We start from the raw sequence: 26,843 nt of genomic DNA on the forward strand, positions 1-26,843 counted from the left end.
AGATTAATGCAGGCTTTATCTAACAAATACAATAAAACATGGCCCATGTTATTGCACAGTAAAAATAGAATGTTGCATAATATTTCCAGTAATTTTAAAAATATCACAGTAAGTGGGACACTGTGTGGCGCATCTCGAAGCAAGTGATTAATGTTAAAATGGCTCCTAAAATTAACACAACACGCTTGAAATCTGCGACATTTCATTTCATCATACGATGATGCGTAATCGTAGATTTTTATAAATAAGAATGACATCCATACCGCTAGTTGGCAGTAGCGCGTTTCATTTACAGCATTATGCGAGTGTTTTCGGAAGTAATACACAGCGTGACTGTACTGCGTTTTCCTGTAGGCTCGTGTTTATATAGTATATGTTGTCATATGTTCTGTAAAGTCTGTAAAGTAACCGAGAGGAAGATTGTTACACCGATCACAGTTCAGATACTTCCGTGGACTTTTTCATTACTCTGAATCGGCCGTTCAGCATGTCTCTGCGGCTCCTTTCCCTTCTTCTATCTAGGGCTGGTGCTCCTCTATCTATGACTTCTTCGAACAACTGCAGGTTCATAAACGGAGGAACCAAACCATGGATGGGACAGAGGCGTCGACCGGAGGAGAGAAATGAGGAATTTGAAGGAGACCTGGAAGACGAGGGAGATGTAGAAGACAAACTCCAGGCTTTGCTTGAGTAAGGGCTAACAAAAGCCAGTCACACATTGATCATTGTTAAAGTCTATTCTTAACCCAGACTGTGCTACTCAGTCAAACAACATCACTTGTGGGGTTTTTTTAGTAAGGAGGGAAAGAAGCAGAGGACTGTGAAATATCACATAATGAGGAGACAGATGACTCCAAAATGTGCTCCACAAAGAAAGCTGACCTGGGAGGCCATAGAGCAGATCAGGTGAGGAGGTCACGTCATGTTGTTACAATTTGATTCATTGTATTGGGTACTTGTAACTGTAACTGCAGTTAAGAAGTAAAAAATGTCTTCTTTTTTAAAAAGATATCTCAAGGAAGAGCAGCCGCAGGAGTGGACTGTAGAGCGCCTGGCAGAAGGATTCTCTGTCAGCTCTGACGTCATCCTCAGGGTCCTCAGAAGCAAATTTGTTCCTACTCTACAAAGAAAAGCAAAACAGGATGCGAAAATAATGGTCAGACTGAGGGAGCAGGGGCTGCTGCCCGGTGTCAAGCAGGACACACTGAAGCTAACAGAAAACAAAACAGCAGCAGTACTGCCACCTGGAGGTAGAGAGAGAGCTTTAATACCTGCTGCCAACCAGAATTTGACAATCCAAGAAGAAGCCTCAAGGTCAGTGGTCAGGAATGCTCCAGTTTCTGTTTTGTCCACACAACTTTCCGTTGGCGTTAATGAGGATGCGACAGAGATGATAACGACAGAAGACTCTCCTGCCACTACACCGTTCACTCCGGAGGAGGAGCTTGAGGATGAGGAGGAGTGGGATGGACTTGTGTTTACGGAGGAACAGATTGTAGAGTTTATGGAACTAGAAAAGAAAAAACCTGCTCCTGCAGTGCAAGTTGGAAGTGAGTTTTTTGATGCTGAAGGAAACTTTCTGTATCGGATCTAAGTGAATGTTTTAGTCCTGTCTCCTCACCGAGTGGTTCTCCAGATGAGGACTGTGGACCTCTTGTTGGTCCAAGTCACATTGAACATTTCCTAGATTCAGTCTGCAAAATCTTCCTACATTTTTTAAAAGACCTTATAAATAAATTATTGGTTCGCAGATTAATATTTTGTAATTCTACTTGGTCTTTATTTCTCCTTGTCACTTTCTTACTTGAATTTTGCTTTTTTATTATTACGTTGTCAATGAAACACAGGAACACACTTTCCACTATCTGTGTGTCATCTGTGACGACACATGATGACTTCTGGGATCGGTTCCAGCTGCCCTTGCAAACCTGGAAAGAAATAAACTGTAGAAAATTAATTAATGAATCCCGAACAGGTTACTTCAGTGTCTGTTACTGAAGTAACCTGTCCTGGATTCATTAATTAACTTTGCTAACAAGGAGTCTTTGTAGTGTCTATCAATTGTCTAAGATCAGCAGACTTTTTCATAAAGTTATAAAAAGAAAAAAAAACAAAAGGAGAGAAACATATGAATTTATTGGCAAACCCAAACAAAAGTGCCTCAAATATACAGAAGTGAGAACAACAGCAGATACAAAGATGCAATCTTGTGTATTTACAGAACCATCACAATGACTTGTACAGCATTTCTGTATAAAGTGTAAGAAAGAAAATATACATTACCCTCAATGCAACACATCCTCATTAACGATCTCAGCTTCTCCTAGTGTACAGTAGCTGAATTACAACCAAGTGTTCATTAATCCATCATAGCCAGAACCATTGTCTCAGTCCAGGAAAAGAATCAGCAGAATATCTGTGTACTACTGTGTACTACTTCCTCTGCTCAGCTCCTATAATATTGCCATGGATGCAAGTGATCTGAATGGTTTACACATCAGCTAAAATAAATATTGATCCATTCAGTTACGCTGGTTATATTTCGAGGTTAGCCGGGCACTTGCATAACCACAGACAGCTTATTGGAAGGAGTCACAGAAAATGAACAGCTGCAGAGATTTTAGAGAAAGACCTGCAGATTATTGTGCAAGAAATTGTTGAAAGTGGGACAAAAATCCTGTGAATGTGTCATCTGTTTGTTTAGCTTCAAAGAGACAGTGTCAGGACCGTGAACAGGGAGACAGATGCCGTCGATGTTATTTTGCTGAAGACGCTTCAAGTCAGCCGTGTTATTTAACATATACAGTGTGTACTGAGGTAAACAGCATGGAAGTTACTGTACCTTACCCTCTCTCCCTCATATATTGTTTCTGTGCCTCATCTAAATGTGGTGTAAAAATATTTGACAGTTATCAAACATTAGTTTTCGTCTCTGCTTCGACATCTTTATCATTTACTTCTCAATTTCAAAATGTAAGTACAAAACTTCAGGATTTTAATGCAAAGAGCCACGACAAGAGCTCTGAAAAGTCTGCCTTGGTTTCTATGAGGTTTAAAAATAAAAATCTAAATATTTCTATGCCAAAATACAAATTAAAACTCCATCGTGTTGGATATATAAAGTATATGATCTATTTTACATAAAAAGTGTACACTGTCTTACATTTAGTGAGTCAAATTATCAAGAGGAGAGTGCAGTTCAGTGGCAAAAAGCTGCAGGAGCTGTGTTTTTTCCAGTGTGATTGACAGATATTTAATGTTTCTTATTTATAGTATAGCACGTAGGAATTAATTAGAAAATAAAACAGAATTCTGGAAAAGCAATAAACAGACAAATTTGTGGCCCTTTTTTTCGTTTGCAAAATGCAGGGCTGTTTCCAAGTTGAGATATTTATCAGTTAAAAAACAGACCCAGCAGGTGGCAGTAGTGCAACTTTGAAAACGCTTGGTGTCAATAAAGGAGGAGTAGCTTATACCCAAACATCAGAAGAAACTGACAATATCTACCTTAAATCCTAAAACAAGACTTAATTTCTGCCGTGGAGTGCAAATATTAATCATATATTATTATGGTTGGTGAGATTGTAGTTGTTAAGGTTTTAAATGATTTTTAACCAAATACGGGAGGAAACCAGTGGAGCTGGGCTCAGACATGTCCAACACAGAGAGGAATTCTTCAACTTTGAAACACGTATGTTGTGGACCAGCATATCAAAAATGTGTTTCAAGCACCCCCTGCAGGGGAGGTAGTGAACTTACATACAATATTAAACAAGACTGTGGAAGCTTAACTCTCTTGTTATGGCCACCTGAAGGCAAGAACCACACAGTTATGAACAAACACCAGTGATTATTTCAGTACTATCACATTAGGAACAACTGAGGACAAAATGTCCAACTGCTAACTCTTGGTACAGGAATAACCTTGTGCTTTAGGCAGTTACAACTGCAGACATTACACCTTAGAGAAATCCTGTCTTGGAACACTTCACCACTTTACACGCTGATGCAAAACTGTCCCCATTCATTTAGTCAAAACACAGGAGACCTGTGAGTTCATGTGCACGGCCGCCTCGTGCACTGAGCCTTCACATATTATTGCTATCAAATCTAATGCAAATGGACATCTCCATTTGTCTCTTATTACTTTGACTGTGGAGCTCGGTGTCACAGTTACTAAATTTACAGGCTTGTTTCCCCTGCAAAGATGATGACAAAAGTGTAAAATTGCCAAAGCTAAGGCTTGAAATTTACACATTATTGGCTTTTGTAGGGAATACATTTTAACTTTTTTTTTATATATAAACAAGAAAAACATTTTAAGAAGGAGTTGCTTTTCTACCTGCTTCTAATACCATGTTGATACCACAAATGGCAAAAAGGTGGGGGTGGGGGGAGGGTGGGCGTTTATGTACAAGTGAAAGAAAAAAAAAGTAATAGGTCATTAGCATAAATAAGAATATAATTTTCCAGTGGTGGACATGACCCATAATATAATGATGATCAATTTATAAGAATAACTTTCTTTCAGCAGTTCAAAGCATTGTGTCAGTTCTCTGTTAAACCTGTAGACCTAAAATTAATCATTAGAATTACAACAGAAGCACCGCACTACAAGGTCTCCTTAGCTCCTGTCACGTGTGCTTTAGTCCCAGGATGCCTCGGTACATTCACTCTTCACTTCCCAGATGTTTGCCACAGACTCTTTGTCCGGAAGCTGAGGCCAATGTTCATGCTAGAAGACGAAAGGAAGAAGTAGCTGGAGTTGAAAAGAGAGACAGGAACAGCAGCCAGGCACTAGGTGGACTGGAAACCTGTCGCTTAGGTGCAGGACAGGTCGTACCTGTTATTCAAGCATGTCCTGTGCAAAGAGAAAGAGAGAGAGAGAGAGAGAGAGAGAGAAACAGCATACCAATGAAGACAGAGAATGACAAGTGAGCAAACATGAAACCATTATCCTCATGTGTACACACGCCCAACTCAGGTGACCTAGTTATGGATCACATAATGTTGAAGTCTGAAATGCATCCATGGAGGCTGAACACCAGCTAAAAAAGTTAACTTTCACTTTGGACTTCTGGAAATCTTCGATATTATGGAGAAGGCAGCTGGGGCTAAAAGTGTATGGACAAGTACCCAAGTAAAAAGCATAAATACTGCACCACTGACTGCAGCTGAATGACACATTATAATGTCTGCAGGCCACATTAGAGACACAGAGACTCTAATGAACAGTACGGATTAGCATCTTAAAGCAGAACTAGAAGTCAATCATTGCCAGGTAATAACTGACTATGGATGGTTCACCGCCTTCCACGTGCTGCAGACAGAGAACGCTCATGTCATGGTGATTTTTAAATGCCTTTTAAGGTTGAACTGCTTTGTGGTGTTTCGTCACTCTTTATTACTCTAAATTTGCCATCTCAATAGAAGATATTTTGTGAAATGTCAAGTTCAGCCTTCATCCTACATGTCTGTGTTTTTATGAAAGAGGAAAAATAAAAGTCCTTTCTACCTCATCTGAGTCGTCGTGGAACTCTATCTTGCCATTTTGAACATGGTTGGTCTCCAGTGGATCGTCGATGTCCGCAGAAATGTTTTCCTCTGCGTGTTGCTGCAGCACAGAGTACCTGTGGACCAAGAACCTGGAAAACACATCCAAAATACGGTGTCAGGCCATGAAACGTAAACAACAACAAACTGGACAACGATCATGGAGAGAAAATGAACTGACCTGCCGCCGCAGATGTACCTCTTGACAAAGAGAACTCCTGCTGCGACGCTGAGCAGCATGACGATGACGATGGTTACCACGACGAGGACAGACCTGGAGGAGTGATTCACCACCTGAAAAAATTCAAGCAGACACAAAGAAGGGAAAAATCATGGTAGAATAATAATTAGATGGCATGTAAACACACAGCACATATAGGTCAACACTATTGACATGCACTTGTACTGACCAGGAGTTCAGGGTTGACCAGGTCACTCACACACCTCTTACTGAGGTCAATCTCTTTGCGCTCAGGCATCTGTCCTCCCTCACACTTATCACCAGGGATCTTCCTGTAGCTGTGAAACAATTGTCATTTTTAAAGCTACAGGGAGTCAAGTACCATGATGAGGCAGATTTTAAATATATTCAGTTAGAAAAGAAAAACAATTAACTTCTGTTTTTTGGGGGTTTGTTTTTTCTACCATTGTTCAAAAACAACCATTTGCAACAATAGAGTAAATTAATATTTAAATATTTATTGTGAACAATAATACAATTATTAATTGATTAACTGCAGTTAAAGCAGCAACAGTTTCTTACCCACTGGTCTGCAGTTGCTCCTCTTTACCGTGAAGACAGAACTCCAGTACTTTTCCTGCCAGGTCTGGCTGTTCCACACACTCTGAGCTGTTCTCTTTACGGTAGTACCCAAAATCACTGCAATACAGTACACACAATCTATTCAGCACATAAAAAAAATCACATCTAAAAAAACATCCTTTGGTTACAGTCACTGTGTAGTATTTGGACCTTTTTGTAATTCTACCTTGATAACAAAATGGGACCTTTACACAGAACAAAGTTGTTATTAGTCATTGAGTGTAATAAAAATGAAATCCAGTCTGATGATTACCACAGGAATGTCTTACCACAAGAAGTCGTCCAGGGTGCAGGAACATGGAGTAGGCTGGGTGTTGACAAAATAATTCCGTCCGTTCAAACAAACAGAGTCCTTTCGGAGCCGCCGGAATTTTTCTTTGTAGCCCAACATGCAGCCGTCGTTGGGGTCGCTGATGTCATCGGAGTGAGCCAACCACTGCACATAGTCTTTGTCTTCACCTGAACACATGGACGTATTATATTTTTTTCCTCAAATTATACCAGAAGATGTCCAAATAAAGACTCATGGGTGTTTTTTTATTCACTCACAGGTTCTGGTGAGGAGATCTTTGAAGTCAATGGTGATGGAAACCCAGTACTGACTGAGAAGGGAGTCCCTGTAGCCCCACAGACTCAGGTTCATAGAACGAGCACCAGGCTCTGAGGCCAGTCCAGAAAAGTAGATTGGGTCATCAGTGAAATTATACACAGCCCAGCACTGTCCTTCGTCGGTGGAAAACCTAAATTCAAATGGAGAATATTCTAGTACATAGTATGTGGAAATCAGCCACGTTTGGTGCTGATACAGAACTGCCCGCTTTAATCTGGCACCGACAAAATGTAAGCCTTGTGTGACAGTGGTATATTCTGGCAAACACACTGTGCTCTTGGCAACATGTACCTGTACCAACATGGACCAAAAATCCTCCATATTTGTGCCTTTTTTAACACCACTTTTGGCTGACTAGTACCAAAGCTGTAGCCAGCTCATGGCCCAGATCTGGCAAACAGAAGTGGACCACATATGTGCCATCTGTCCCTAGAATAGGTGTCATATGTATTGGATAAGGACCAGATTTCTCAATAGATGTGTGCTGTTACTGAAATGCAGTACACCAACCACAGCAGACACACAGGAGCCAGCCGAGACTGAGACTCAGTCAGACACATCAGCGTGGCTTATGTCTTGTGTCACATCTGACTGTACAGGATTTTGTGTTTCTATAAATGTTTATGTTTTTATTTTTTCTTACTGACACAATATATATGTAGCTCACCCTGTTGGAAAATGTCACTGATCTGAGGAAATCAGTCTATCAGTGCCCTAAAGTGATATTCCCTAGAGAATCAGTTCTTCATATTTCACAGACACTCACTTGATCCTGCTGATTGGTTGGTTGGGGTTGTGCTCCACGGCCACCAGAAGCCCTCCAGAGTCCAGAATGGCGTAGTGATGAGGTCCATCCAGGGCCTTGATCCAGGTGTACCCTCCATCATCAGAGACGTAAACATCAGGGTTTATCACTGAGATGGCATCACCGACACTTCCTGAAAAAAAAACAAAACACATTTCCTTATATGAATGGTGTCTACATTGCCCTGGACAAATGTGTCGAGATGTAATGGCTGTGAACTCACCATGAGCTAAGATCAGCCCCACAGCGTTCGGCTCACTCATGGGCAGCATGGGAATATTCAGCCTCATGGCTGTGCTGTAGGCTGCATGGATGTGGAGGCTGCACTGTAAAGAAGTAATAAAAAAAAAACACAAGTTAAAACAATGAAAATAGATACAACTAACAGCCAGGCACACAGAGACGGTGTCCAGTAAATTTGAAAATTAGTCATTTAAACAATACAACAAAAATTCTACAGAATTTCTTATAAAAGTTTTCAACAACAATTTAATTGAATCTTGCCTAAACTAAACAATTACAAAGTTCCTAAATAAATATATAATTCCCTCAGTTTCAGGAGACAACCAGAGGTGTTTGATTGTAATGTAATTTCCCTCTTATTATAATATATTTTGGGCATTTCTGGATGGAAAGGTTTACCAGTAAAAATATGGACAGTATATGAAGGTCATGTGACTCAAGACATGTACTGTAGAAAAATGATAAAAACGAGGTGCATTCATTATGGACTGGAGGGCACTGGGAGCAGAAGGAAAACAGCAACAGAAAAGTCCTGCACACTTGACTTTAAAGACATATTTTCTACTTTCTGTCCTTACTTTCGCTGGGTCCTTGGCAGTAGCGTCACACTTGCTGTTCACAGGTTTCCTCAGAGGAACCCATTCTCCCCCCTGGTCGAAGGAAATGACAGACTGCACAGAATCACCTGGAACAAGACGAGCACATTGACTTTTCACTGTTTGTTCAGATTGTACCTTTATTTGAAGTAGACAAGTGAAAAAACAGAACAGGTGACAACGTTGTTTATCCAGGTTCACACCCGGCCTGGTAACAAACAGCAACTAAGGTGGTGTGACCTGTTGTTGTATCTTTAATTCACCGCAGTTTCTTTCTAAATTATATGTGTCTGAGAGACGAGGACAGAGGTAGGCTTGTTGTTTTTATTTTTAGGTTTTTGTTTTTTAAGCATATAAATAGTAACCTGCTTAATTAGCTGCCTGAAGGAAGATGAAGCAGGACAAAGTGGGACGCTCGTTCCTTTCTATGAGTCCATACAGTAGTATGCTACTTCAATGCAAAGTAATGTGGTTCCTTAACATCTAAATACAATGTTAGTGATGTGTGGTTCAGCATTACTGGATTTTTTACACACATGTTTAACAGGTAAACCAGCAGGACACTAACCAACAAACTGCTGTTCAACTGTAAACATTTGATCCAGGGTCAGACTCAGGACAGGACCGTGGCTAGTCGTTAGGTCTGTTACGTCAATATGACTTTAATGTCTCCATGGAGACTATCAAAAGTTGTCCTGCCCCACTGGCTTTGTCACCTGTGTATTTACAAATGACAAACCACTTATACTGTAGTGTTTTCATAATACAGACCGTGTTCATTTAGTGCTGTGATAAATGAGCAGCTGTGCTTAATTTTTTGGTTGCACGTGATAGCAGTCTATTTTAAGTCAATTTTGCATTGACTTTGACTTAATGAAAAAACCATCATTAATGACATTAGTAAGTACAAGTGAGTTCATTAACCAGGCAAAACTGAAGCTACCACAAGATGAGAATCTACAAGATTAAAAGAGTGTTAAAATCTAAGGAATGACAGAGAGAGGCAGAGACAGCAGTGTTAGGATTGAACTGGTGATGTAAGATATGTCAGCTCCGGTGTCATCCAGCAGCTTCCAACAGACAGCACATTTAACACAGGACAGCTAATTAAATATTTACCGAGCGCCTCCGCTCCAGTGTGGAGCTAATGGAGCGTCATATCTCTGTGTTTCTGGAGGAATCTGCGCTCCATCATGAACTACTATTTCCTCAACTAATCAAACAAATAGACATTTAGGTACCTTCGCCCAGGATACTGGTGATATAAACTCCTCTCAGTGAGGTGACATTGGTGAAGTCTGTATCGCCCCCTGTGGTGGTGTAAAGGTGCCGCTCCAGTGACTTGGAGTACACAGTGCCTCTGTCATCTGATACATAGATGGTGCCGAAGCCTGTATCTGTGGACAGAAACGTTTACAGTACAAGAATTAAGATTTGATATTAAGACTCAGCTGATGTTTGAAGAACAACAAGAAACTGGAGCCTATTTCACGTGGCCAAACAAACAAAACACCCATGTGACAGCTCAGTGCGTCAGTCTCAAACTGTGGGTAGCAGTGTGGATCTGTGACAGCCTACGCTCCTCAGAGAAGGCTGCAGTTGTGTTAGTCATGGACCAGCTATAAAACAGATTTTCACTACTACAGCCTTAGAAGGAGTCAAAACAGCTGGTAGCCACTAGCGGGCGACTGCTGCAGAAATAAATCTACTTATATAAATGTATGTTGTATATATATATGCTTGTTTGTTGATGTCAATAAACTTAACTTCATTAGGTGGTTTAAGTCCTGTAGGACATTTTAATCAATAATGATGTCTTTTTTTTTTTTTTTTTTTACAAATTCTAAGACTATTTGAATGAAAATATGAAAGCCAACCGAGGGGTGACAGGGAAACGTTGTGAAATAGGGTAGGTAGGAAAATATTTGTGTGAAAAAGACACTGAAATTAAAGCATGTCACATGACACTAACCAGGCATCTCTTTTGTTTACAACAACTGCAGTTTATAGGCCATCCTTGATTAGACCACATATTAATATCCCTAAATCATATGACTGTACAGGTCTGAGTGAACAACAACTATCCTTAGTTTGTCCTCAGCTCCTGCCCCCAAAAACTATGTAAAACAGGCATATACAAACATTCAGATGACAGATGGCTGACTGCAAACCGTACATTTCTTTCAATATAATGTTTGAAATTAGATCAATAAATCATCAAATTGGCAACATAGCCTGACCTCCGGGTTCGTCAACATGCATGAAAACCATTTCATCATTTGCTGCCAGAATGGAGTAAAACTGCTCATGACCAACAGGAGGCAGCTGGGCCATGTTCCAGGTTTCCCCCTTGTCCACAGATACATGGATCATCCTCAGTGTGCCCTGTAAAAACAAACTACTGTGAACGGTGTGATCAAAACAACAGCTGTTTGAACAGTCACTGATTCAATGAAGTCAGTGACAGGATTTCTTCATCATTAATGTTTTTAATGCCTGTTTATTATAATTACCTTTCCTGTCATCACAGATGCGAAGAGGAAGCGACCGCCCAGGCCAAAGGAGTAGATCTTACTGGCAACAGTCTTGATGGTCTTGCCATAGTCTGAGGTCTTCTTCAGTTCCAGCATTCCTCGATCCACTGACAAAACAAACACAAACGCACAGTTGAAGTCTGGGTTCAAGTTGGAGACGTTGTGTTTTGCGACAACAATAACCACAAAAGTGGTCATTTACCACAGTGGTACTACAGCAATAATTAATATATCAATTGTATTTAAGATTTATACAGACACACTGTAGGCCGACTATGTGGAGATATTATATAACCATTAACGTCAAAATGTTCCAGTCAGTTTAAATTGTGAGAAATTAAATAAATGCCAAACAGCACTGACAGAACTCTGTTTGTGTGTGTGTGTGTGTGTGTGTGTGTTGAAAGGTGTGACTTACTGCAGGAGCCATTATTACTGGCTGTAAAAAAGATTGTATTTCCTCTTCCCCTAAAAAAAGGATTCAAAGTACAGACATCATTAAAACATGCAAATGGACATTAAATTCAACACAGAATCAAACACTGTAATATAATTATTTATAATAAAAATGGTTGCTGCTTTGTTGATACGTTTAGCAGCCAAATGATCACTATGCATACAAGCCCCTGTAATGAGCACAATGTTGTTACGTTGAGAGTCACGATCTCTTAAACCAGATCAACTTCAGATCGCCCTAGTTGCACAAATATTCTGTCCCATGACCTTTACACCGGCAGCTTTCATGGACCTTGTAACCTTGACACTGCAGCTTTAAAACTGAAACAAGTACACTAAATGGGTTCTCAAGATTAGACTAGATAAAAAAATACAAGGAAGTGACAGAAACAGAAGTGGTGAAAGGACTGAGCAGTCCATACAGCCACAGTGTGAAATTCAGTTAAGACATTTTCTTTTAGTTTACAGGTTGCAACAGACGCATCCACTACGAGGAGTCAAAGGGTCAACTAGTGCTTGGAAGAGATAACACGGGGGAAAAAATTGGTAAAAAATTAAATGTCACATGAATTCTACAATGGATTACTGGCAATATTTGCCAAAATTGAGCTGAGTGGGTTTTTGTAAGATAATAGTCTAAAATTAAATGAAAGAAAATGGCTCTTGGCTGTAAGAGAGCATATCAGTTTTTTTATAAATTGGCTGCCTGACCATAATAAAAAAACACCGCTATCTTCTCCCCCTCATAGATAAATCCCCCAGACACACCCTCTTAGCAATACAGAGTAACTAAAGTGTCTGTTTAGTACCCACTGCAGTGACTAAGGTCCTTGTGACAACCTTCTGATTTCTTACCACTTTGCCAGACACACCATGTTGTGAGTCTTCTTCCAGTTGCTGCCAAAATCTTCAGAGAGCCACATTTCATTCTGAGGGTAGAAACATTTTAAATTTTAATGTCTTTAATGGCGAACTCATGAATCACCTATGAGGGGCAGTGTTTACACAGCTACACCTGACCTTGGCCAAGTCATAAACACCACAGACATGTTAATGAATGTCACATGTGTAAACACAACACAGAATGATTGACCAATAGAAACCTTACAGGTGTCAAGGAAGCCAGCTACAGACCATGAGGCTTTTACAACTTCAGCTAAGCTAATTTCCAGGTGTATTTGAAAATGCACAATTAAACCGCACCGTCAGGTTCACTGGCACTGAAATAGAACACTTTACCAACCATTTGATTCTGACACTCACGTCTATGCTGAGGGCCAGCAACACACTGGAATCCTCAGGGTTGTATGTGATCTGGGTCAGTGGTGTGAAGGGCAGGTTTTTGTTGGTAAAACTTTTTCCAAAGTCATTAGAGACAAAGATTCGAGAATCTTCCTCTCCAGACACCTCGCAGGTCAGGATCACCTGTATGAGGCAATGTGAAGAAATCAAACTGATGAAGCAACAAACTGAAACATCATCTTCGTGCATCTTTATGAGAAATCTCCAAATAACAATGTGGGTTCTGTCCTTCCTGAAAACTTGACTCACTTTGCCCGAGTTCTCAGGGCTGATGCCAATTCCAAACTCTGCCCTGATGAAGGTGTTGTTAATCAGTTCGGTGATATCCTGGAAAGACTTCCCATAGTTCTCACTGGCAGACAGAGAGTACAATGACAGGGAAATGAGAGGCAAATTCCATGCAAATTAAAAAAAAAGAATATTTGCTTCATTTACTCACCTTCTGTAGAGTTTGGACTGACCGAATTTCATCATGAAGAAGGGCACCTGGAAGGTAGTCAGTGCCAGGATGACCTGCCAAGAAAGAAAAGTCATTGTATGTGTGACACCCTTGGGGATGTACAGTGTGACGTAACCAGTGCACAGACAAGAGACAAGGAACAGTTTCTTTTAAAATCAAGTTCACTGGCTGATGGATCAGTTCAACTGTACCTGCTAATGGCAGAGAGAAACAACACTTACCCCAGTGCCATCTCCAACCCAGGCCAGGGACACTGAACCACTCAGGTCATTGAAGGTATACTGTAGAAATGACCAAAAAGAGCATATATTATAGTATGAGTCACAAAACTGACAGAGAGACAATATTAAAAAAGGTGCTAGCAAGAGACAAGCCTGCTGTTATTGTAATATATTTGATACATGCTGTGCTTTGTACAATGTTAAAGGGGAACTACTAAAATTTAAGTCAAGGTTCTTCCTCTACTGTTGTAATTGTTTGTGTCACTATAGTATCAGTATATCTCGTAAGAGTGTGAGGGGGAGAGAGGATTACAAACTAACAGACACACACACATTGTCAGTGCATAACAACGCTTACAGTGTAAATACACACACAGTGGGAGCGAGACTTACCTGCACCAAAACACAAATATTGTTTCCTAAGAATTCCCTTTAAAACCACCGACACCAGTTAAATAGTCTGTGGATTAAACTCTAGACTTGTGTTTGTCTACGTCAGCTCAGATCAGACCAGAACTGGTGTAACCTGTAGCAGTTACCTCAGGAGGAAAGACAGGGTTAGCCTCTAGGAATTCTGGAGACTTCAGATTCGGCCTAAGTATACAAACATTATAATGTAAAGTTAATCAAATGTGAGCCAGGAGCTAGGCTAAAGAAAAGCACCGGAAAATGAGAAATTCTCTGTTGTCTTAAGGTGTTCAGTACACCGATGTATTCTCTCTTTGGTGCCATTATGAGCCTCAAAAAACTCTATCACATAAACGCACAGGAGACAAAATGTTGTCTCCAGGATCAAGGATTGTGTCTTCAGGAAGTGAATAGGAAAAACAAATTGCAGCACTCTGTTCCTAACTGCCTCCTCCAGCACACGAACATGGCTTTTAATTACAAAATAACTAGCACACAGCCAGTCACATGGAGTCCCTCGAGCCTATTTTCCTACAAACACTCAGACAGATTCACTTTCTCAGTCAGGTAAAAGAGAGGTGGCATCCTTGGACTGCCAGCATTTAGCTGAATGTGTGATGAGAATGAAATATAGGTCAGAGTCATTTGAGAGGTTTGGGAGTTTCGGTAGAGACAGAACATGTCTTAAAAATTAAGGGAAACAGGCGTCGTTGTTGTTACACTACAAGCTCATTAAACTGCACAGGGTTCGGATATTAAACATACGATGCAGCGCATGGATTTTATCTGATTGTTTGGTATCGATTTCTAACAGGGAAATGACTGATTCATCTGCAGTGTGCCAGTTCACCTGAGCTCAAGGCTTCAGTTTCACCTGATGGAAAGGAGTCCATCTGTGGTTTTGCTCCGGATGGGCTCTATTTTTTTGCACCTGGTTCCCTCACACCTGTGCATGATGTTCTCCCCGCCCGTTTAATTGTCAGACGTGTGAAGTGTAACAGGACCGAGAGAGGGAGCGGGTAACTTACACGGTGGGTGTTGGCTGCCAACTTGGGCTCGTATCCTTTGAGAGCCTGGCAGGTGTCGACCTGCTCTCCTCCGGCGCTCCTCCGCCTTATCTTGTGGAGCCGTGATGCGGCGGGGAGCCAGGCTTGCAGAGACCTCTTCACGAGTCTCGCTCCGCTGTCTGCCTGCTTCACAAAAGACAACTGTCCGGAGGCTCGGGATTCCAGCTTAAAATCTAAACCGGCGGCTTTGAAAGTGAAGAGCGATAAGAGCAGGACACACTGCAGCAAAAGTCTCATCCTTAGCGATGGTATTTTAAAAGCAAAATAAAAAGAAAACAGGGCAAACAAATTAAAAGAGCCCACAGTGCGAGTCTTTATTTATCCTGCTTCTGCCTAGAAATTGAAGGTCGCTACGGCTATGCTGCCGCGGATGACATCAACAAAACAGTGTAGTCCTCCTGACACCGACTGCTTCGGCTTGAAACAACGCGGACCGCCCCGAAAGCTGTGACTGCGCGAAAATTACCAAAATAATGCGAGGAAAATATATATATTTAAAAATTAACCGTGGGGTAAATCGCTAATTAGTAGCACTGTAACTCCATGGCGAACATGATACACTGTAATAGGGAGGCAAGTGGAGTCTGCAGATCCGTAATGCTCTGTACAGAGAGGAAGCGCTGTGATTGGTTACTTTTTGTTATGGTCCACCTATCCTCCGTCCTGATTGGCCTGGTTTTGAAAAGGCGGGGCCAGAACAAGGGGACATGCATAATTAGCTGTCAGTGCCTGTCTGTCAGGATTGGTTGAGTTATACTCAATTTCTCAAAACACACACACACAAAAAAGTGTTTTTTGTACATACACCGTGTGGTATGTCATTTTGAATAAAAATGTTTGTAATGTTCCAGAGAAGTGCACTGTGAACTCACAATGAAGAATGAGGAAATGTTTTATTGTTGCAGCTCAACTGAACAAAATTGACTCAAAGTACAGCAAAGCAAAAGTGAAAGAAATATTACAATTCAAAACTATATTTGATTTTTTGTTTGTTTGTTTGTTTTTTAAAAGATGTAGTGTAGTGTTGTAAAATAGCACCCACAAAATGTGTTAAAACATCGTCAATATACTACCATGTGCCCACAGCTGATAACCAAGACAAATCAAATGTAAAGGGAATGCATCAGTGGTTATACCATAGGTGACCATGCAGGTCAGGGCCTCATATTGGAATCATAAAGATTTTTTTGGACATGTCAGAAATAAATATTTTTCCAGGATCCAAGGTTATTCAGCAGTACAATTCCAGGTTCCATTCTGCACATGTAACATAAACATGGGTTTGCAGACTGTGAGTGACATAACTGAATACTGGATCTGCCAGTCAAGTTAATTAAAATGTCAGCTGTGTAATAACGAGCTTTGACAGTTGATAGCTTTAGTAATTGTACAGCCAGAATAGGCACAACTCTGCTTTCAAATCATCAAACGTTAGTATCCTCAGTTCCTAACCTACTGAAAGAAATAGTAAAAACAAAACCCTTTGTGAAAAGAAATGGTAAGGAGAAAGTCTTTAAAATGTTGCAATCTTAACTGCACGTTTCCAAATGTTACACCTAAGGACTAGGGGATCTTTGTCGTCAATTATTAATCATTATGACTGGGCATGACTGGTCTTATCAAACATGACTGTGTTGTAGAAGTCTCTACAAATGGGAAAAAAGGAAGACATTCCTTTTATCATGAGCGTTTGCTTCACCATTACAAGCCAAAAGGAAAGTGACCCTTGAGCATGTGAAGTTAATCACAGACATTTTTGAACACCCAACTGCATTCCCAAATTAAATTTTAGGATGTGGATGCAGAGGATTATATTGTATTCATTATTAAATTTGGGCATGTGACGGCCAGTCAGTCATAAACCCATAATTATCAACTGCCCCAGTTCTGACTTAACCTATTTGAACTGAATATCACCAACTGTACTACACCAAATTAAAGAAGTTGTCCTGTAAACTTCCACTTCTGCTAATCTCCACCGGGCAGGGTGGGGTATGTGCAGTAACACAGACAGAGCAAAGAGGTGGTGGTTAGGATGAGGTGAGAAGCTCTGATCAAACTGTGGTGCCAACTATGTCATAAGTCTTTGTTTAGCCTATGGTGAGGAAAGACCAGTTTCACAGGTTTGTGACGGTACGACAACAAATTATGTGCCGTCACATGACAGACAAATGTATAAACCTGAAGACCAAGTTTCACGGGTTTCAGAAAGGCCTAAAAATGCAGTACACGAATGCACCTTTCACCCTAACAACATGGCCACACTGATGTGTGTATTCGTTGCTTCTAACTTGGATATTTTCCAGGATTCAGGAAGCCCAACAATCTGACTTGTAGAGGAACGTTTCTTCACAAAGAGACTGTACAATGGAGCTGCAGCCCCTCCCCCACGGCACCGTAGTCGGCTATTAAAAGGTGGATAACAAGGCCACTTTTATTCCTTCAACATGTGCCCCGTAAGGATAGATCTTCTAAAAGAAGTCAAAATGCTACATATACTTAAAGAACTTATAGAAAATACAGCACCAAAGATGTGACTACAAGACCCTACAGAATGATTTAACAAGCTTCACTACCGGTTCCAAAATAACGTAATATAACAGTGCGACTGTGAAATATTCCAGGAAATGATCATCAGGTCACCGTAACAACACCTTGCTCTTTGTGTGTCAAAAAAGTCTTGTTCACTATGCCTTAGTAGCCCCAGTGTAAATTTGGCGACCTCTAGTGAAAAGCAATTAACACGACTACTCTTCATGCCCTCCCCTATATCCGTTTTTATTCGCTTTTTTTGTGAAAAGCAACGAAACAAAAACATGTATTAAATATTAAGTGTCTATATGGTTAGGCACCATCTTTATGCACAGACACTGAAGCAGGTTAACACACCGATAAAGACTCATTGTCTTTCTCAGAACCTTTTTGCCACACCTATTTTTCTTTTATTTATTTATTTTTGTGTGTGCGTGGTTTATATATTAAGATTATTTTTTAGTTAAAATGGTTTAAGTGTTATAATGCTTATGTTTTCTATGGTTTGTAGACCAGGGTTTGTATTTTATTTAGCATTTACCTTAGCCAGCTAAAGATATTTTTAATGTGCTATATGAATAGCCAGCTTGACCAGATTTCATAATTACATTTTATTTTAAGCAATTATATGTCTAATAAATTCTATAATCTGTCGTGAGTGAAACATTTAATGCATGCTTTTACACGGTAAAAGGCTGTTGAAAAAAAAAACACACACAAAAAACAAAGAATACTGTTTGATATCAGGATTGCTTTTTAAATATATATTCCAAAAACCATCCTTAGCAAATGGAAAACTAGACTTTAGGCTTAGAGACTTCTCCCCCTACTGCTTTAATAGCCCACACAGAGCAACAATTGTTTACCTTAATTTAAATAACAAATGTGTAAAAGTCAAATGCATACACGCACTCAAACTGTAACCACAGACTGTAGTTCTTGGTGCAAAAAAGGCTTAATCATCCTGCTTTGATGCATTATTTCTGCTGTTCAATACCAAGTTTACCAAAAATATTATGTCAGACTGTATAACTTACACTGCAGTGAATAAAAATACACTTTGTTGCAAAATTACTAATTTCTGTCACAGTATATAGAATATAACAAAACTGAACTGATTATAAACAAATTACAGCACATTGTGGTCAAATCTAAAACTATTGACATGTCTTTAACATTGTTATTTTCAGGCGCAAAATTGTGTTTGATGTAACAAAAATGGAAGATATCTAACCACTGGATACACAGTTAGCCTTATACATTCACATTTGTTTTAAAAGAAGGAAAAGGGAAAAAAAGGACGAACCGAGGGATAACTGTGGACATAAATGGAAGAACGAAGGATGGAAAGAAGATGAGGACAGAAAGTAATGGAACAAAGGAAACAGAAAGACCAGTCAGACCAGCATGGCCACTAAGGATGTTTGCTGATCCTTATATAACCCAACTTCTTAGTTCTGGTAAGGGTATGGTACCACCAGAGGAAGAGTCCTTTCCTGCAGTTATTTGTTATTTAACCATCTGATACAATTTCTTCAAAAAGACTGGCTCGTGTATAAGAGACAAGGCTGATATTAGATCACTATGGCCTAGTAGTAGTACAATAGGACATCTAAGTAATGGAAAATGTCAGTGTGGAGCCTTTACATATTGTTGTTGCCTCTTAAAAATGTCTGTTCATTAAACAGAACATCTAAGGATCAAAGGAAGAGGGAATATTAAGAATAACGTTAATACATTTTGGGCCAAAAGGTCAACCATCTCAACAAACAAACTGTGCCAAGGCTTCTGTAGACAAATGACTAACTGTAGCAGCAAGGAACAGCAAAAAGAGGAAGAAAGAGAATTAGATGAGGAAGAAGAAAAAGAAAGTTAAAAGAAAGCGTGTACAGACAGAAGTCTTCACACATGGACCTGAATGTGTGGCTTTCATTTCGAATATACATGATTGCACTACGTATACAGTTCACTATCAATGAGCTCAGAGACTCATCCAACATGTATACAGATTTAAACAACATTAGTCTGATAGGAGCAAAATGGCTGTAAAAGTGATTTTTTTTTCAGAATCATGCAGGTCCACAGATAGCATGATCAATAAAGAAGAAAATTAATTATTAACTTAACTTCATAATATAATAATAATAATTATTATTTGACAGGCAATGTTTAGCTAGTTTTGGGCTTTAGCTTACCATATTATAGTCTTTTCTGTCTCAGTGTATACTGTTTTTTTAAGCCAGTGTTAATTCTTTAATGAGGTGAGGAGGTCAATGAGGGGGTAAAGTGTAGCTACTTTTCTGTTTTGTGTTTGTCTTGCAGCTTTTGTACATTTTCAAAAGTTCAAGCTATTTTAGCATTATACTTCCAGACACTGTTCTGGGCTTACTATCAGAAACTACGTCTGTACTTTTGCTGGTCTGGTAAACAAACAAACCTGTGGTCTGTGGTCTACCAAGTATGGTTTTTCTCTTTTTTGTTCTCATATCTGTCTGTAAGGGCAAATTACATTTCTTTGTAGTACATGTAAACATTTCCAAATAAATATTTGTATCTGCTCAATAAAGGAGTATTGCATTCGGGTACTTATAAATTAGTAAGTATCTCCAGAGGACCACTTTGCTTTCTAGCATTATATGTATCTTTTTGTATTTCCTAAAATGAAATTATATTTAAATTTACGTAATTAAACTCGAAGGAAAGGGATGTAATGTATATTTCTGTTTTTTTTGGGGGGGAGGGGGGGCGTTTAACAGCCTCACAACAATGTAGACTCTTCGTTTTAAATGTCCGTCCTTACCAATTGTTTTTGTTTAGAGCATTTTCATTGCTTGTGTCATATTTACATCGCCTTTTCAGCGTTCAGAACGTTTTATTTCCATTTGGAGCACTCAATGTACAGTATATTACAACATAGGTCTACCCGGTCCAGCAGCGACCTCTTCTGTATGACAACGTCATTGATCACGTGTTTCCTACTAGGATTCGCTGAAGCTGAAGAAAAGTTTGACAAGCCCGAGTAGTTCCGGAGAGAACTGCAGCAGATCAAGGACGAGCACAAGTAACGGATTCACTTTTATCTAGAAGCTAACTTCATAGGAAACATGGAATCTGTTACCCAGGTAACGTTGCTGAGTATTTACAAGTGCCATTTCGTAAATACCTGCGTGTACGTGGGTGTGTGCGCGTACAGATAATTTTAGCAGGAGAAACAATGTCTCCTTCTTCTAACCCGATGTCTTTTTTGAAACATTATCACCAGAAAGTGCTGACTTCCGGCTTCACTCTTGATTTTGGACCTCTGAAAGAACCTCTGGCATTTATTCGTCTCTTAGAATGGGTGAGTTTCGGGAGCAGTTTATTTGTTTTTCACTCGGTTTTTACCATATGGCCTGTAGCGGGCTGCGCTCTACGCGAGCTCTCTATCTTTATTCTTGGTGGTGAAAAGTACTGGACAAATGGACAGTGTTGATGTTGGTCTTGTGATCGCATTCACGCCCATTGAAGTTATGCAAAGTATCATATTTAAAGGCAGAGTAGCCTCATCGTGTCAGGAGGATAAAAAGGTCAGCCTGCAGCCCACATATTATATGATCAGACTGGGGATTGATGCACGTGGAAACATGATAATCGGTTATTAATAAGTTCCTTCCATGAAAACAGACATAATTCAAGTGAGTTATTGCATCTAAGTATGTTTCGAGTTAGGGTTATTCGTTATCGACAATAAACAACTTCTAATATATGTATAGATTCAGACTTATTAGGTTATTTATCTGGAACACAAGTAGCAATGCTGTTAAGTTAAATAGCTAAGCTATCTTTAAACATCAAGGACACTGTACGATGATTGAGATCCCCCTGATTCACTGTGCAGCCCATGAACTAGTTGTTGCAAGATGGTGTTTGTGATTGGAAGGTTGTGGGTTAGAAATCCCACGATCATCAGGGCTGCTGTGGGTTGAACAAACACCAAACTCCCTACGACTGTTGGGTAAATTGATGTAGTAATACTGTATATCTTAATATCTTAAACAGGCCGTATCAGAAGACAATGACAAGACAAAAAAGGCCGCCAACTGCCGTAAAATTCCAAAAAAAACAAACACTACAGATATCAGCAACAATGATTTTAGACAAATAGCAGAACAGTGTTTAAATGTACAATTGGTGGAAGGAAAAGATTAAACTTTGAGATAAACAGGCCGTATTAAAAGAGGGTAGAAGTTAAAAGACAACAACAGTAGGGCAGTCGTGCAACAGAACGATGCCAACTGCCATTGAAACGGCAAAAGATAATCAGCAGTTGTCAGTAACAACATGGATTAGACAGATAGCAATGCAAGCTTCAAACGTTAATAACATTGTTAATGAAAAAAAAATAGATGTCTAACAGAAGGCAAACTCACTTGACCAGCAGATGGCAGTAATGCAATAAAATAATGAAAACTCCTTTCTAAAATGGAGAATAGTTAATAAAGTACAATCCAATTTAGAGTAAAAAAGGTTTTTGTCTAAACTGGATTTTTTTGTACTTCAAAAACTCTTCAAGAAGTAGTCTTATTAATCTTCCCTTTGTGTTCAATTACAACAGAGCCAGTGGAGGACGTTGTCTTAACAGTGGACCTTTTCACCATGGACTACAATTGTGGTGTCCATTTTTTTTTTACAAACGGTCTATGGTTAATTATTGGTTTATTTGTACATAGACATTCACATGAAATCATTATTAGTGAAAAAGTGATTATTTAGTAATTTATTTATTAATTCAAATGTCGTAAAAATGAATGAATCATTGATCTTTAGTTACAGCCATACTTTGACGCGGTCACATGTGAGCTTTTACTGACCGAGTCTAATTTCCTTTGCCTTTTTCACAGCCGCAGTTATGACACAGGCAATAAGTGTTACTGATAATATTAACAAAGCCCATGGTTGATTTATTACAGTCAGGACTGTGTGTCAGTGGAGTCAGCGCATGCTCTGAATGTATGAAAGACAAACAGGGCTCGGCCACTTTTCATTTGCTCCTTTCCACCTGTGCGTCGCTTGCTGTGACACCTGCCACCAGATGTCACACTAGCACCAGGAACTGTAACCAGGATGTTGGACCAGGATCAGCCACACCCTGTCATTCCCTTTATAGTATTGACAGCAGCAACTAGTTGTCACTAAGTATAGTTCGTGGGTGTAGCAAAGCCTGGTAGGAATGGACACAATCAGAATGAAGAAGAAGAACAAGAACGTGAACTACTTTTCATCGTGACACAGCACACCAATGCACACAACCAAATGTGACCTCTGTTTTTAACCCATCACCAAAGTGAAGAGTGGGCAGTTTTAAGCACCAGGGGAGCAGTGTGTGTGGACGGTGCCATGCTCAGAGCACCTCAGTGGTAACTTGGTAGCTGGTGGACTCGAACCTGAAGCTTTCCGGACCCAAGTCCGCTTCTTTAAACACTAAGCCACCACTGCCCCTATATGCAGTTAGACAGTCAGCAAAGTTTTAGAAATGTCTGTATGCTGCTGCCATAAGGGCAGCATGCCATTCAGTGGCTAAATCAGTAGCTACTTAGCATGTGTACTTTTCCCTAGACATGCTAATGTTAGTTATTTTAGGCTTTCCTTTTGGTAAGTTATCCCTTGGCCAAACCCAGATTTTTTTATATACATGTAAAGCTGAAAAAATATATATATATATAAATAAAAATATTTATAGCAACATCAACCCCCCTGCCCCCACTCCTCAAAAATGTGTTAAGTGTTCATTTAGACGTTTCAAGGCAATTGGCCTGAACCTCCTGTGAATCTGACCCTCATTGTCCATGCTCTGTGATAAAAGGCCATGGGTCATTGGACACACGCATCTGACCAATCATCCTTGATTCAAAATGTCCTCTTGTTCTTGAGTTGTCAAATGTCTAATTGTCTTGTTTCTGACTGCAGATCTTCGCCATATTTGCCTTTGCTACAACTGGAGGCTACACAGGCACAACCAGCGTCAACATCCAGTGTCCAGGGAAGGAAATACAGGAAGTCACTGCAGACTTTAACTACCCCTTCAGGTGAATGTGTGATCTCAGACCTCACTGAATGGAAATTAAAAATTAAAAATGGATTCAGAATTTTCTATTAAATTTGCCCCTTTTAATTACCCTTGGGTTGAGTTGAAAGCAGAGGGTTTTAAAATATTTAGTGAAATGGTGCTGATAGCCAAAGGTTAGTGTAATTACTAAACATTAAATTGGTCTTAAAGTGAATCAAATTCAATTTTTTTTCATATCCTGATTTTTAAGTATAAAGTTATATTTGTCTCTGTACAGGTTGATGAAGCATCCCTACGATGTTCCTGACTGTAAAGTCAATGAGACCACCACCACTGCACACTACCTGTCAGGAGACTATGCTTCTTCAGCGGAGTTCTACGTCTGCGTTGGGGTGTTTGCCTTCCTGTACTGCATTGCCACACTAGTTCTGTACTTGGGTTACCAGCACCTGTATAGAGAAACCAGCCGTGCTCCCATTGTGGTACGTTTATCTAAACTCTCCTTATCTTTCTCGTGTAAAATACTCGTCATCAGCCATGTCCTGCTCTGCTCGTGTTTCAAACTTGTCTCCAGCCATGTCCTGCTCTGCTCGTGTTTCACACGAGGGGGTGGGTCTGCATTCATCAAATTGGGCAATGTTTATATTTTGTATTCATTGGTCATAAGCTGGAGAATTTAAAAGTTTCTGCTTGGTGCTGAATTCCAACAGGAGGTCAGAGAAAGTTCGCTCAGCGGAGCCGTGCTAATGAAACAGGCTCTGCTCTCAAAGCAACTTTCACTCTATGTCGATCTAAAAATACTCTGTAAGGTAGAGTCAGGCTGTGAGTTGACTGCTTTGACTGTTTCCTGTAAGTCTCAGCAAGTAACTCAGCTACAGCTTTCTCCACAAGAACAGATGATAAATGTAGCTTTTGATATTAACAGTGGACAGTCAGTCACAGCAGGACAGTCTGAAGCATACAGCAACCCAGTGCCCACTTGTCTGTGTAGCTGTACACCACTGACACCGTTGCAACGAGACGTTAATTACACATCAAACGGAGTTACTTCCTGGTACTTGTCCCTGTGGTGGAAACCTCCATTCAAATACTAATCTTCTTTTGTTTTCCATCTTTCAGGACCTTCTGCTGACTGCCGCCTTTGCTTTCCTGTGGCTGGTGTCGTCCTCTGCTTGGGCCAAAGGCTTGACTGATGTGAAATACTCCACGAGTCCTTCAACCATTGTTAGTATCCTTGATGTGTGCAAGCAGGAAACCACCAAGTGCACTGCAGGTGCCATGCCTCACATGGGCAGACTCAACGCTTCAGTGGTTAGTTCTTTGTCTTTTCATTTTTTAAAACTTTAAAATTTTTAAATCAGTTTGTTTTGAACTATAGCCTGACATTTTTTTCATTTCCCTATTGTCCTTCTGCAGATTTTTGGATTTCTCAACCTCATCGTGTGGGCTGGCAACTGCTGGTTCATCTTCAAGGAAACACCTTTCCACAAGACAGCCAACCAGCCGGCAAATGTGGAGGGTGGCGTGAGACCAACGTAACTGCTTTTTCGTCTCAATCTCAAAGTGTCAAAAGTAGTTTTCTTGACTCATACTGGTGTTAACGGTTAACAATGGAAAACAAAACTAAAATTAAGGCTTAAAAAATTAAATAAGAATGAAGAAGTAACCAATCCTTATTTGTTGGGAATGTTTGTCATATTAACAGCATTATTAAATTTGAGTTGACTACAACATCAAGACTGCATGATGTTGTTTATTCCAGACAAATGGTCCTTATTTCATTTAGCAGTGCAGATGTCAGTTTATTTAAACAAACTCAGGGTTGGTGTGTTGAAATTTCAAAACATTTAACGGCAAAAAAAAAGTGTTTGTAACACCATAATGAAGACCCTCAAGTTCTTTAAGTGTCATTTTTTTGTTACAAGTTTTGCACTGGAGAAGTAGACTTAAGAGCCTGGTCTTTAACGATCAGTGCACAGCTGACAAAGGTCGCTTTACCAGAGGCAGTACTTCCCCAAAGAACAACAAATATTTGTCTTGTTTGTTTTACACCTTTTTGCAGCTTCTGACCACAGCGATTAGCAGAGTAATTCTTCACACATGAACCTGTCAGGAATCAGGGGCTGCATTATAACCTAGAAAAAAAATTAATCTACACTTGATATGTTAATTAATCATTTAGTCATTAAACTAGACACGTGTGGAACAGAATAAGCATCTTATGTGCCAAAAAAAATCACATTTTCTTCAAACTTTGTATACCAAGATTTTCTATGACTTTTGGGGGGAGATAGGGAGTCTAAACAAAACAGGAGACAAACTTCAGGCTAATCCTAAATCGCTCCAACTAAAAAAGGCAACAAAAATCAGAATCATCAATGATGGCTAATATATGTTTTACAAATAATTCATTTGCTGGCATGAGATTATTTATACTGGTCCAAGTATTTAAATCTGTGTGAAGTAGTGAAATTAACCTAAATGTTGAAGGCAGTGCATGTCTGTTAGAAGCTTGTTAGCTCTAATTTTTTTTTAAATTGTTTTCATTCAATGGCTGTGTAGTAGAATGTGTGACAAATAGTAAGTTTGCCTTTGTTTCTTGGTGTGCTAACACTATTCCATTTAATAAGAAACTGACTGTAACCTAACCAGTTACTGAATTTGTCTAAAGTTTTGCTTTTGCTTGAGCTTTTTCCCTTCAGATTTTTAAGAAAAGGAGAACTGTTCAGCGTGCCACTGGCCAATGTTTTGTTTTCAATGAGACAGCCTTGCTTTTTTCACTTTTTTTTACTTTGCAGCATTGATATTTGGTCACATAGATGACACAGATGTTCTTGCCACAATCAATGGCTCTATTGTGTGGACAATAAATGCAGCATTTATTAAATGGGAGAACTGGATTTGTTGTCATTTGTCTGCTTTCATATTGGATTGTTCCGCTGGTAGCAAATAATTCCATACATAATGCAATAATTGGCGGATGAACCTCAGCTGACAGCCCTCACACACACGGAGCATAAACACTAATGGGTTTAGATCAGTCATGCTGCACAGTCACAGACTGAATGATACAGTTTCTGCCACTGAGTGAATCATTAGCTACACGTTATATATTTTACTAACTGTAAATTATGTAATATTGGGCACAAGTCATGAACAGGCCAATAATTACACAGAAAAAATGTTA

General features: G+C 39.7%; 3 protein-coding genes across 3 annotated transcripts; 2 read left to right on the top strand and 1 right to left on the bottom strand.

Annotated features, from left to right (window-relative positions):
• Positions 1–275: 275 nt before the first annotated feature.
• On the top strand, positions 276–1,756 carry ngrn (neugrin, neurite outgrowth associated). The gene is made up of 3 exons (XM_008318474.3): positions 276–690; positions 796–906; positions 1,009–1,756. Exons 1-3 carry the CDS (start codon positions 488–490, stop codon positions 1,592–1,594), a joined length of 900 nt encoding a protein of 299 aa, XP_008316696.1. The 5' UTR covers positions 276–487; the 3' UTR covers positions 1,595–1,756.
• A 361-nt stretch (positions 1,757–2,117) lies between these two features.
• Positions 2,118–15,682, bottom strand: sort1b (sortilin 1b). The gene is made up of 20 exons (XM_008318476.3): positions 15,040–15,682; positions 13,604–13,663; positions 13,362–13,435; positions 13,172–13,274; positions 12,884–13,045; positions 12,476–12,549; positions 11,583–11,632; positions 11,144–11,271; positions 10,871–11,015; positions 9,872–10,027; positions 8,613–8,719; positions 8,015–8,117; positions 7,753–7,924; positions 6,926–7,116; positions 6,646–6,835; positions 6,317–6,433; positions 5,964–6,072; positions 5,735–5,847; positions 5,516–5,645; positions 2,118–4,861 (listed from the first exon to the last, which is right to left on the bottom strand). Exons 1-20 carry the CDS (start codon positions 15,313–15,315, stop codon positions 4,847–4,849), a joined length of 2,475 nt encoding a protein of 824 aa, XP_008316698.1. The 5' UTR covers positions 15,316–15,682; the 3' UTR covers positions 2,118–4,846.
• A 4,889-nt stretch (positions 15,683–20,571) lies between these two features.
• sypl2b (synaptophysin-like 2b) lies at positions 20,572–26,556 on the top strand. The gene is made up of 6 exons (XM_008318478.3): positions 20,572–20,732; positions 20,873–20,950; positions 23,557–23,675; positions 23,934–24,138; positions 24,776–24,967; positions 25,073–26,556. Exons 1-6 carry the CDS (start codon positions 20,715–20,717, stop codon positions 25,193–25,195), a joined length of 735 nt encoding a protein of 244 aa, XP_008316700.1. The 5' UTR covers positions 20,572–20,714; the 3' UTR covers positions 25,196–26,556.
• Positions 26,557–26,843: the final 287 nt, after the last annotated feature.

Source organism: Cynoglossus semilaevis, chromosome 10, assembly GCF_000523025.1.
Source record: "Cynoglossus semilaevis isolate Cse_v1.0 chromosome 10, Cse_v1.0, whole genome shotgun sequence".
In the NCBI taxonomy this organism is placed as follows: Eukaryota; Metazoa; Chordata; class Actinopteri; order Pleuronectiformes; family Cynoglossidae; genus Cynoglossus; species Cynoglossus semilaevis.